General features: G+C 51.8%; 1 protein-coding gene across 1 annotated transcript; it reads right to left on the reverse strand.

Moving 5' to 3' along the window:
- Positions 1-10,745: 10,745 nt before the first annotated feature.
- Positions 10,746-11,522, reverse strand: LOC136370578 (melatonin receptor type 1C-like). Its single transcript, XM_066334066.1, has 2 exons — positions 11,264-11,522; positions 10,746-10,873 (listed from the first exon to the last, which is right to left on the reverse strand). The coding sequence occupies exons 1-2, from the start codon at positions 11,436-11,438 to the stop codon at positions 10,824-10,826; spliced, it is 225 nt and encodes a 74-aa protein (XP_066190163.1). The 5' UTR covers positions 11,439-11,522; the 3' UTR covers positions 10,746-10,823.
- Positions 11,523-12,137: the final 615 nt, after the last annotated feature.

A 12,137-nucleotide genomic window follows, 5' to 3' on the forward strand; every position in this document is an offset into this window, starting at 1 on the left:
TTCCTGGAAATGTCTCTCAGCAAGGAATGCAGGTGGAACATCTGCAGGAGCTGCAAACATGTGCCAGGGACAGCAGAGCTGTGATTCCTGCTGCTCCTCCTTGCTCTGACTGCTGGCCATGGTAGCAACTCCCAGCACACAGGACTGACTCTCCCAAGGCAGGGATTCACTCAGCAGCTCCCACCACAAGTCTCCATCCTGTTCCCATCACACGTGCTCCTCCTTCTGCCACCAAACCTGTGTTCTTCTGCTGCTCCTCACCCCAAACTTCTGCCTTCCCTACAGAAACTCCCACGGATGAGCACGGCAGAGGCAGAGTTTGTAATCCATACTGTAATCTCTGACCATTTTGGTGCCTGAAGTGTTTTGTCAGCAAGCTTTCCACTTAGTCCAATTAACTTTGACTAATCACTTTTGGTCAGCAGAAAGACTGTGTAAGACACAAGACGTGATGGCAGAGCTCACCACTGACTTAATGCTCACATCTTAGGTACGGTAGAAAAAAATTTTTTTTTCATTTCTAGTCTTCCCTTGAAACAGCCAAGATACAACTCTGCCTTGACAACATGACCTTCTACATAAAGGCACCAGTATACTTCATTCTAGCTTAATTTCTCCCTGCAAAGCAGAGCACTGAAAATTGTGAATATTTTTGGAAAGGCCAGAAAGAAAACAGGCAGAACTAGAGATGGAAAGCAGAGGACAGCTAACTCTTCGACTCATCTTCATTTTTGGGACACCTCTCCTATGAAGGAAAGGCTGAGAGAGTTGGGGGTGTTCAGTCTGGAGAAGGTTCCAGGGAGACCTTACAGCACCTTCTAGTACCTAAAGAAATGAAAAATCTCTTTCACCTTTCTTTCCTGTAAGAAAGATGAGGGCAGATATTTTAGCAAGGGTTGTTGCACTAGGACCAAGGGGTAATGGGTTTCAATTAAAAGTGGGTAGATTTAGATTAAATATTAGGAAAAAAATTTTTACTCTGAGGATGGTGAGCCACCAGCATGGGCTGCTCAGAGAGGTGGTAGGTGCCCCATTCCTGCAACATTCAAGGCTTGAGAGAAAAGCAGGAATACTAACTTTGGCAACTCCAGGCTACTCCAAATGCTACTGGAAACATCTTCCAGGAATATTCTATGTTGTCACAACTTGCTTTCAGTCTCTGTACCAGGAATTGGAAAGTGTGTTCACTACAACTGAGGTAAAGCTAATGCACCTTATGCCCACGTCTTCGTGGCATCACTGGCCAAACTCTTCCTGAATTTCAGCTCTGACCTCCTCCCTGAACACACAGAGAAGCCACAGGACTGTGCTGTAAGGCTGGGCAATCACTCCCAGGGTTTGCTGGTATTTGGGCTGGCCCCTGTCACCACCTTCCCAGCACTCCACAGCTGAGACACTACTCAGAAAGCCCCAGAGCATCTCAAAGATGAGGAGGGAGGACGTGTAGAGACTGAAGAACCGTCTCTAGAGGTGCTGAGGCTGAAGAACAAACCCAGGCAAAGGTGTAGTAGTGGAAGGAGACTGCCCAGCCATTCAGCCCTGGCTCTGCTCCCTGAGGCACCTCTGGCAGTGCCAACACAGAGATACGACCCAGACAATTCCAGGGAAAAGCTGCAGGTAGGGAATGACACAAAGCACAGCCCTTGTCCTCAGACAGCACGGGGCCAGGCTAATGACACAGGCCATTGTTCTCCCATTCTGTTTAAAAAAGCAGTGATTTGCGTGGATGTTGGCTTTGGAGTACGTGCTTGGCAATGCCAGCAGATAAACAGAGAGGGTTTCCACGGAATACCATTTCTGAAAGAAACACATGTCAGTTATTTTTGAAATATTAATAAATCCGGTAGTGAATATTTTGAACGTGGTATAATCCATTTTCCTAGAAACAGGCCAAGACAAACTGACAGCAGGACAAGGGAAGTGCCACCACGCTGCCATCCCTGTCCCACCGCTCCCTCAGGGACACGAGCAGGAGCCTCACACGCCTCCCTCCTCCATCAGTGTGCCTCAAAACCACAGCTCCCATCAGCTCTGCCCTCACCAGGCAAACCTGGAGCCTTCCTGCTGATGCCAACCCTGCTCTCCTATGAGCCAGGGGTGCTCCAGCAGCCCAGGGGAGCCCCAAAGCTGACAAATGCATTGGGAGGGCCAATGCAAGCCACTGGAAAGGGGTATTTTAGCAGCCTGCAGGTGGGACTGAGGGCCAAAGACCTGGCACAGTGAGGTTTGGATGGCTGCTGCCATTGAAACTGGCCTGCAGATGCAGGCAGGAGACAAGCAGGTGCATTGGGTGGGTGCAGAAGAATCAGTCCTGAGCACAAATCAGCATCTCTCAGTCCCCAGTAGTTCTACCCTAAAAGCAGAGCCCAAATCCATACCCAGGCACCAGGACTCCAGTCTTCTACTCCCTCTTCTCTACCTGCTGCTCACTCCACAGACCCTCCTATGCCACGTTTGTGTGCAAGTCCAGGCACAGCTCAAGCTGCAGTGATCACCTAAGGGAATAGGGTCTCACCCTGCAGCACATAGGACAGGAAGTTAGTTACTGTGCACGAGTCACTGGAGAATCCTGCACCACCTGCAAAACATCTCCTTTTCTTAAATTGCCCCTTCTGAATATCCTCAGAAGCAGGACAGAGCTAAAGCCACCAGAGGAGCCCTGTGCCCCCATCCTGGCTCATGCAGGGAGGCTGCTCCTTCCCTCCTGCCTGTCAGGCAGCATCCCCTGGGGCACCACAGGCCAGGGCTCCATTTCCTAATGCAGCCAAATGCAACTCTGCTGTGGATTTCACCCATCCCATTAAGATAAAATGTGATCTATTTTCTGCTGCAGTATCTGCAGAAATAAAGCTCACAGCTGAGATCTGAAGGCCAGACAACGGGCCAAGAGCAAGGTAAAATATGTTAAACTCCATTTAAGCTACAGCTCAGCGAGCCCACGGGAACTGCAGGCTGTGTGCCTGCTCAGCACCACAGGGCTGGGGTTTGCTCCTAGAAACCACCAGGAGCCACCTTCCCTCACTGCAAAACATGAATGTCTGAACAGGAGGGGCTGCCAGCTCTCCCCACCTTTTCTCAGGGTGGGGAAGAGGTGCAGCTCAGTCTGAGCATCCCACCACGGGCTGCTTTTGCTGTGCTTGCTCCTTCCCATCACCACTCCTGCTCGGATTCCCACCAGCCCATCAGCATTCCCACCTCTCCCCCTCCTCCCTCACCCTCTGGGTACACTCCTGCCCCAGGCCCAGAAGCATCATCCATGCCAAAGGACAAGCAGGGCTTCAGGGCAGGTGGGACTCTGGGCTGCTGCACCTCAGTCCCCTACAGCATTTGTCAACACCACATCTGAAGGTTTTTTCAACAAAGCAAGATCTGAGGTCTCTCCATAAAGCATCCAGGGGATGGTGAGACAGGGAGTCCCTGATCCTCATCCCAGCTCTCAGCAATGAGGAGAGTTAACCATGTGAAAGCTACACCACAGATGTAGATGTTCCTTCTACATCTTCCAGAAAAAGCAGTCCCATCAGACTGGGGCTGTTGCAGACATGACTGTCACAGGACCATGGCACAGCCTTCTCCTAAGGACTGTCCTGTCCTCCTGCACTCCTGCTCTCTGCTGTGCGACAGACTTGGGAGGGATTAAACATCCTGCACAGAGAGACAAAAGCAAACAAAATGCAAACAACAAAATGCAAACAAAATGAGAGAAAAAAAAAAAAAAAAAAGAGAAAAGCCTACAAAACCCATCTCTGAATTAATTTCCATCTTATTTACAGGCCATGGCATGACAGTTGTCTTTCTAAGCCTTTTAATTAATCACAGGGAACAGTTCCTTGGAGCACGTATGCCCACCTTCCCTCTTCCTGAAACACGTTCCAGCTCCTATTGAAGGACTGTCTGCGAGGTAATTAATTATTTACCATTATCTATGCCAGCACTTGGCTCTCCAGATCATTTAGGAACATCAAGTCCTTGGGCAGCAATTCTCTTCGGGGCTGAAAAGGAAAGAGCCTTTGCTAGAGAGACAGGGAGGGCACTGGGGCTTGGAGGGATTGAGAACAGGAACTCAGAGCTGTGCTGAACTCTCCTGTCCATAGGGTGGTCATCTGGGGAGGCAGGGTGTTATTTTACATGGTACAAGACACAAATCTTCCTAATAATGGGATTTTTGTTTCGACTAGTTTGTAGGGAACTGTCCAGAGACCTACATGTGTAACAGAACTTTTGTCAAACACTGCAGAGACAAATATTCCTCAGCTCAGAAACGCCAGAATTACTGTTTCTAGTGGAAACCTGATTCATTGCCGTACTGGTTTTGCACAGACTGGTTGTTGGTAGCAGGGGATCCATGGGAGACAGAGATCCACCAACAGGGGATTTGCCCAGGCTGGAAGAAGTGATGCCTGGATGCCCATGGGGCAGTTCACACTGCAGCAGCTGTGCTGGGGCTGCTGCCCCTGAGGGTGGACCAGGCTGGAGAAGGTCACAGAGAACTGTCCCCTGTGTGGGGACAGCCTCACAGGGCAGGGACCCCTCTCCCAGAGCAGCAGAAGAAAATCTTGGTGATGATCTGACCCAAACCCCTCTGCCCTGTCAGTGAGGAGAGAAGGAGGGGCTGCTGGGGAAAAGGTGTTTTAAGGGCTTATTTTACTTCTCATTATCCTCCTCTGACTCTGTTAGTAATAAATTCACTTTGCAACCATAAGTTGAGCCTGTTTTGTCCTTGAAGTGTTTCTCCCGCTGCTTATCTCACTCATTAAGTGTTCATTAATTTATTTTTTCTCTCTCTCTGCTGCCCAGCTGTAGCAGGGGAGGGTGAGCAAAAGACTCTCGTGGGTGCCTGGCATTGGGCCAGCATCAAACCACAACAATTCCTCTCCAATCACGTATTTATCACTTGACCACATACCATCTGGCTCCCAAACCACTGGTACACCTGAAGTGCACGCTGAGCACTGCTGACTTACTGAGTGACTAATGGATTTGTGGCTTCAAATCCCTTCCCCAGCCACACACCCATGACTTACAGTGTTGTGTTCAAGCCCTGCTCCAAACTGAGGTTTGGGAGTGGGAGGAGCAAAAATTTCTGCTGGGAGTTACACAGAGTTTTTCACAAAGGGGCTCCTGAGGTCCAGCGTTCCTAAAAATACTCACATCTACATAAAGACTTTTTTTCCCTAGAAAAAAAAAATATGCAAACCCAAATATTGGAAGCTTTGACCTCACAGAGTTGATGGGATGGAATCCCCTTGGGAACCCCAATGAAGCTGCATGAAGGACCAATTTAGAACTATTTCTGAAGCTAGTGTGCTACAAAGCAACTTAGGAGCTGCTCAATGCCTGAGTGAGCTGCTGCTTCCTCCAGAGCTCTGGGAGCACAGCATGGGAGCAGCACAGCATGAGGCCACAAATGCCACCACTTGGAGCAGGACAGTGGCTGACACAGCCCAGGAGGAGCCCAGAGCAGCACTGCTGGAAGTTGGGATGTGCCAGCACCTGGATGGGAATCCAGCCTGAGCCCTCACCTAGGCAGGAGCAGTGGAATGTGAAGGTGATGCCATCAGAGACCTCTTCAAATAGTTTCCCCATGGGGCTCAAACACAGCCTGAACAAATGCCTTGTTTCTGTGTCTCATTGTGCAAAACATCTTCCAGGAAAAGACAGGTCAAGACTGTTCTCCACTTCATGCTCCTATTACACTTTAAAGTTCACACTTCACCTTAATCCAAATTGATTTTCTCCCAGGTGTCATCCCACTGCCACTCCTGCTTCTCCCACCTCCTGCAGCCCCACTTCAGCCCCCACCTGCAGAGCCACAGGAGCAGGGGCTGCAGCAGAGGGACAGGTCCATCCCCTCCTGCTTTGCTGCTCCCAGAGCCCACCACACCCCACGAGAGACCATTTCCAACAACTCTGCAGCAGCCCTGGAGCCCACGTCCTCGCTGTGCTGAGCCCCAGCCCCAGCCAGGCTCCTCCAGAGCAGCACTAACCCTGCAGGCACCATTCCCATCCCTGGGGGCACACGAGGGGAGCACTGGCAGTCACCTGGGCATGGCAAACTCATCCCCCACCAGCTGCTGCACCAGTGACAACGCCAAAAGCAACCCCTGGCACGGATTGCCCCTCTCAAGAGCACAGACACTCGTCAGCAGCTCAGCCCTCTGCTGTCACCAGCCCTGCTCAAGGGGGTGCTGGGTGCCACCCTTTCACCTCAGAGCACCCAGAGGTGGGGAAGGGGAGACCCTGGAGTGCCAGCAACCTTCTCACTGTTTAACCACCACCCAGGGCCCCCCAGAAAGCCCAGCCACCTGCAGCAGGGCCCCCCTCATTTCAGAGAGCCTCGGTACATCAGCAGCACTGGTGGGAGTTTGCCGTAGACAAGTGAATCAGTGGAACAGATGAGCAGCTCCTGAAGCATCTACCCACAATGTACAGCAAGAAGAGGTGTCATTTCAGGCTTATGGCAGATGCTGGAGGGTTTGTGGTGCTAAAAAAAAAAAAATTTAAAAAATAAATCTCAACACCTACATATAATAGATAGCTTTCTAGGACAAGGAAATCCTGCAGTAGCTGGAAGAAAACCAATCACAGTTCCCAGCTACATTTGAGGACAGAACATGGTCCAAAACAACATCTCCTAAAGGTCACTTTCACAAAACTAGAAAGAAGCAGACACAAAAATAACTGAGAGAAAACAGCTAAATATAAGTAAGTGTGACAATGCTTATTGGAGGATGCTTAAAGATGCCTTAGCAGAGCCCTCTTTCCCACCAAGAAAAGCAACAGTACATCTAAAAAAAACCATTTGGTTTAAAATAGGAATTTTTTAAGACAAGAGCCAAATTTAAAAAAAAAAAAAAGGTAAAAATACCCAGAATTCCATTATAAAATTAGAGCAAATTTTATAGAATTTGACACATTTTATAAAGAAAGCTAAAGATATTAAAAAAAAACCCGCCTAGAGTCAATAGGTCTATCAGGGAAAAAAAGCAACAATCTCTCAATACATTAGGCTTGATGCTAAAAAAGCACAAAGTACCCTGATATAGAGGATGCAGAAAGTATAATCATTATCTTTGCAAATAAGGAAGACTTAAATCTCAGCCATAGCAAAATCCTCTCTGAGAAGTGAGTTGGGAGGATCCCCAACACCATCTGCAAACCATCCTTCACATCTGTAACCAGAAAACCTGGACTCAGAGCCTAAGGAGGAGCTCACCCAAATTCCTAACATTGACTTTAAAAAAAAAAAAACAACCAACAAACCAGAAGCACGTCCCAGGCCAGCCAGGAAGTTCCAGAGGTCTTGAAATAATAAATAAAAAGCCCTGCTCAAGCAAACAAAAACCTCAGCACGGTGCCAGCATTTCCAGAGGGCAAACGGCTGACCCAAGGAAGTGCAGGCTGAGCACCCTGCCCGTGCTCAGGGATTGGAAACACAACTCCTGTTCATCAACACGCTTTTCTGTCGGCAGGCCTTGTCAAATGGATCCAGTATTTCTCCTCGGAGTTTGCGTTTGGCTGACAAAGGTGAGCGTGTTGACATAACACAGACGGACTTGTGTGTGACGCCTCACTTTGGGGGGACAGTGCAAGAACAAAAATCCCTCCTGCTATGCAAACAGCCGTGTGGAGTGTACCTCCAGAGGATTAAAAGGTTGAGCCCAGTGACCTCGTTAGAGCTCTACCTGTGCTGCCTGCCCCTAGAGAGGTTTGGGATTGTCTAGCAGAGTGTCCATCCAGAGGATTAAAAAGTTGAGCCCTTGTTGGAGTTGTACCTGTGCTGCCTGCCCCTACAGAGGTTTCGGATCCCCAAGATGATGCTCTCAAGGGTGAAAAGGGCCTGTGAGGCAGCAGAAATTGCTCTCTGCACACAAAGCTCCGGGCAGCCCTGCTGGGAGACGTGGGTTTCCAGGGAATGTGTGTTTGGGCTCTGTGCCTGAGTTTGCAGCGAGTTCAGAAGAAGTAGAGAAGGGTATTGCCAGAGGCTCTGCCTAGGGAGCAGGCTAACTCATTGAAAAATATTGGCTGGTTTTAGAGCTGATTTTCACACTTGCAGAGTTGGCCAGAGCCAGAATGGAAAGCTGTAAACTCAGCCATGCCAGCAGCCTTGGCTGGTCCTGATCCTGCACGTGCCACATTATACACGGCTCACTACCATTGTTCCTTACTTGGGTCCTGATCTCAGCACTCTGAGCACCTCCCAGTAACAACACTGGACACATCAACTCACATTGTACCTCCCCAGGGGGAAAGAGAGGTGGTGTGATTCCTCCTGAAAGAGCAAGTTCTCCCCAACTCCCCCAGTGCAAAAGTAGGATGGTCGGGTTTGTCAAATTTCTCAGCTGCCAAAAAATTTCACCCCTCCCATAAAGATATAAAAACACCTTTCCTGTGAGAGGAGCAGGGTTAATTCCTCACACCCTTCCCCCTCAATCATGTCACTGCCCTGCACTGTGGACACACAGACCAAAGCCTTTTTCCTGAACCTCTCTGACCACACAGATATCTCCAAGTGTCCAGGCAGCTGGCTGTAGGAAAGTTTAACACCAGAAGTTCTCCAGCTGGATGAACAGTCAGCTGTGGATGTGAACTGTCTACCACAAAGGACACCCTGGGGCTTTCAGTGAATCCCAGCTTCCTCTATCCACGGGCACCACTCACCTCCTTGCCTTTGTTCAGTTCCAGGCAAATGCTGATGTGAGATGCTGCCCAACAGTCACACTCCTGTAGCTGTGGGCAGTGCTGGAGTGTCAAGTGCCAGGTTCTTCAGAAATGTCCAGGGGAATGGCCCAAAAACTCCATCCTCACAAGAGTCATCACCCATTACAGCTACTGAAGCAGTGCCAGTGACACATCCCAGCCTGAATCCAGCTTATCCTGACAACACAGTTTTAGCTCCAGCTGGGTGACCTCACGTGAGCTTGCTCCAGAAGCACAGGACTTGTCCTTCCAGGGTTTGGCAAGAGCTGACACAGCCATCACAGGTGCCCTTTTCAGTTATTGAACTGGCTTAGGGTATATTTGCACATGAGCAGATAAACTCTTTGTCCAAAGGACTTCAATCTGGCTGCTGGGCTCCAGATGAGCCCCTCATTCACGTGGCTGCTCACATGTCAGGAGGAGCCTGAACTGAGCTGAGATCCCTGACTTCTTGTCCTGCATCCAGGGAGGCTGACAGACTGCTTACCTCCCAGCACAGAGAGATGCAGTACTGCCTGGACACCCCAAGCACACACGATCTTTTCAGCAACACGAGGTGACCACACTTAGATGCAGGTTAGACATTTTACTGAGTCAGACCACCCCCACTGGCCTGACCACCTCACCCTCCTGCTGCTGAACCCCTTCGTGATTTAGCACAGGGATTCCCAGTTTAGCTGTCACTGAAGGGGGAACAGTGCTCAGGTGAACAAAACAAATGGGTCTTGGGACTTAGCACTGCTTCAAAGTCTGTCACACTGAGCTCCCCACTAGTCACCCTCAATTCTGTGTGCAACAAGAGCCACGTCCCCTCAAATCAGGAAGGTTAGCACTGTTTGCACTTGTCTTGACTTTATTTGTACACGCTGACATCTTGTACAGAGAGCAGACAACAGGCTACTGACAAGGACTAAGATCTGGAAAATATCTCCGTGATCACTTCAACACCAAGCTGTTCTTTTTCACTTTCACGGGAGCTTTAACTCAACTCACAGTGGAGGCAGTCTTAAAACATGAAATGCATTCAAGTGATCAATGATTTGAAAGGTTATAAAAGCAGTTAATAGCTTCAAATCTGCTTGCAGCCAGATGTAAACAGCTAGTTAACTTGGGGAGAAGGGTCAGGGGCTTCTTTTTCTTCCCCAGAACCATTGATGACAAGCTTGCAGCACCCACATTTTAAAGCAAAGCTGAAGAGAAGAGCAAATACCTTTTCCAAGTATACTGCAGTTGCTCATAAACCCAGTACAGCCTGTCTGTACTGTGGGTGCTATGGGCAGCATTTTATGTACCAGTTAAAAAGCAACTCACTCTTTGAGGTCACTGAATCCAGCTCCTGCCCAAGCCAATGGCCATTTCTGTGCTTTCTATCATTAATAAATCAATCAAATGTTAGAGGTACTGGAGGGAAATTGTCCCGTCAGCCTCATCCATCAGGTACTTTCACTGAACCCTCTTGAGTTACTGCTTATTTACAGAAGACTGAGAGAGACAGTGAGACATCTGCATCTCAAAATACTTCCAACTTGAACATCATAAACACCACAGATATTTCATTAAAGCCATTTTACAAGCTATAAAACTGAAGGTCATTTTATGTCTCTCTCTATAAAAGCAGACAGTGATGTAGTCCTCAGCAAAACATACTCTACAGTACAATTTAAGCAGTACTACACAGACTACTTGAAAGTCATTACAGAGCAACTTATATCCAGAATAAGTTCTCTGTTAATACTGTTACTCGTTACTATTTCTTTGCTAAAATAACAAGACTTTGAAGGAAAGAAATTTACACCCTCAAATAACACAGTCTTCTTAAAAATGCTGAATAGCATCAGTTTAACGATTTTCCTGGATGGATTCATCAGAGAGGTCCATACATCAGGCTACAAAAGCAGACTTCCAAATTACCCGCGATGATAAAACCATGTAAATTCTTCTCCGTGCTTTCAGCATAGCAGATTTACGATAAAAATACCGACAGGCTGGACCACGAAAGCAAGCGTACAGCGTTGTAATGGACTCGTCTGAAAAAGCCGAGCGGCTCCCGCTCAGCACCTGACGCGGCACTCGGGCTCGTCCTCACCTGCGCCTCTGCCCCGCTCCTCCCAGCGCGGCTCGGCTCAGGGGACGTGGGCTTTACCTGAGCTGGCTCCTCCGTCTGCAGCTGCCTCTGGGGGACAAAAGTTTCGAAAAGTCGGAGGACAGCAGCAGCAGCAGCAGCGGGACGGGCTGGGCAGAGAGCGAGCCGGCAGCCCGCTCAGCGGAGAGCGCGGGCACTGCTCCGGCACCGCGGAGCCCCGGCCGGGGCACACCGCACCCGGGGCTCCCCCCGGAGATGCCGCCCCCAGCCCGGCACCGCGCCTCTGCTCTGGCCGCTCCCCGCGGCTTCCAGCCCGGCCAGCGGTGGGACCGTGCGGGGCCGGGATGCGGTGCGGGGCCGGGATGCGGGGCCGGGATGCGGGGCCGGGATGCGGGGCCGGGATGCGGGGCCGGGATGCGGTGCGGGGCCGCTCCGCTCCGCCCGCCCCCCGCGCCCGCCCCGCGCCCGCCTGGCGCTCACCGGCGTTGCGGAGCTTCTTGTTCCGCAGCACTGACAGGATGACCAGCGCGTTGCCCAGCACGTCCACCACGATGGTGAAGATAAGCACGGCGGCCAAGCCGGTGGCCGCTCCCGCCGCCGGGCCCCCCTCCAGCCGGCAGCCCGGGCAGCTCCCGTTGCTCCCCGGCCGCTCCATGCGCGCCTCTGCCCGCCACCGCCGGGGCCCCTCCTCCTCCTCCCGCCCCGACGGCGGCTCTCACCGCCGGGCCCCGGCCCGTCCCGGGGCGAGCCCGCCGCCCCCCGCCCCGCCCTGCCCTGCCCTGCCCTGCCCTGCCCTCCCCGGCGGTGCCGCCGCCCTGCCCGGGGCGGAGCGGGCCCGGGGGGTGCCCGGTGCGCACCGGGGGCACCGAGCCGCTCTCCGGGCCGAGGGCGCCACCGCGCGGCGCCGCCGGGAACCGCGGGGAGGGAAACCCGCCTCGGAGCCGTCGGGCCCGCAGCCCCCGGGGCCACCGGCACCGGCACCGGGAGCGGGACTGGCACCGAGACTGGCACCGGGAGCGGGACTGGCACTGACACCGGGACTGACACTGACACCGGGACTGGCACCGAGACTGGCACCGAGACCGGGACTGGCACTGACACCGGGACTGGCACCGACACTGGGACCGAGACCGGGACTGGCACTGACACCGGGACCGGCACCGGGACCGGCACCGGGACCGGGACTGGCACTGACACCGGGACTGGCACTGACACCGGGACCGGCACCGGGACCGGCACCGGGACTGGGACTGGCACTGACATCGAGACTGGCACCGAGACCGGCACCGAGACCGGGACTGGCACTGACACTGGCACCGAGACCGGGACCGGCACCGAAACCGGGACAGGCACT

Source organism: Sylvia atricapilla, chromosome 21 (assembly GCF_009819655.1).
Source record: "Sylvia atricapilla isolate bSylAtr1 chromosome 21, bSylAtr1.pri, whole genome shotgun sequence".
Classification (NCBI taxonomy): Eukaryota; Metazoa; Chordata; class Aves; order Passeriformes; family Sylviidae; genus Sylvia; species Sylvia atricapilla.

Excerpts from the sequence above, each read along its gene's own strand:
- LOC136370578 (XM_066334066.1), bottom strand. The coding sequence starts at position 11,438 with ATGGAGCGGCCGGGGAGCAACGGGAGCTGCCCGGGCTGCCGGCTGGAG. Across the intron at positions 10,874-11,263 it reads CAAGAAGCTCCGCAACGCCG|AGGCAGCTGCAGACGGAGGA; the intron begins GTGAGCGCCAGG and ends TTTGTCCCCCAG.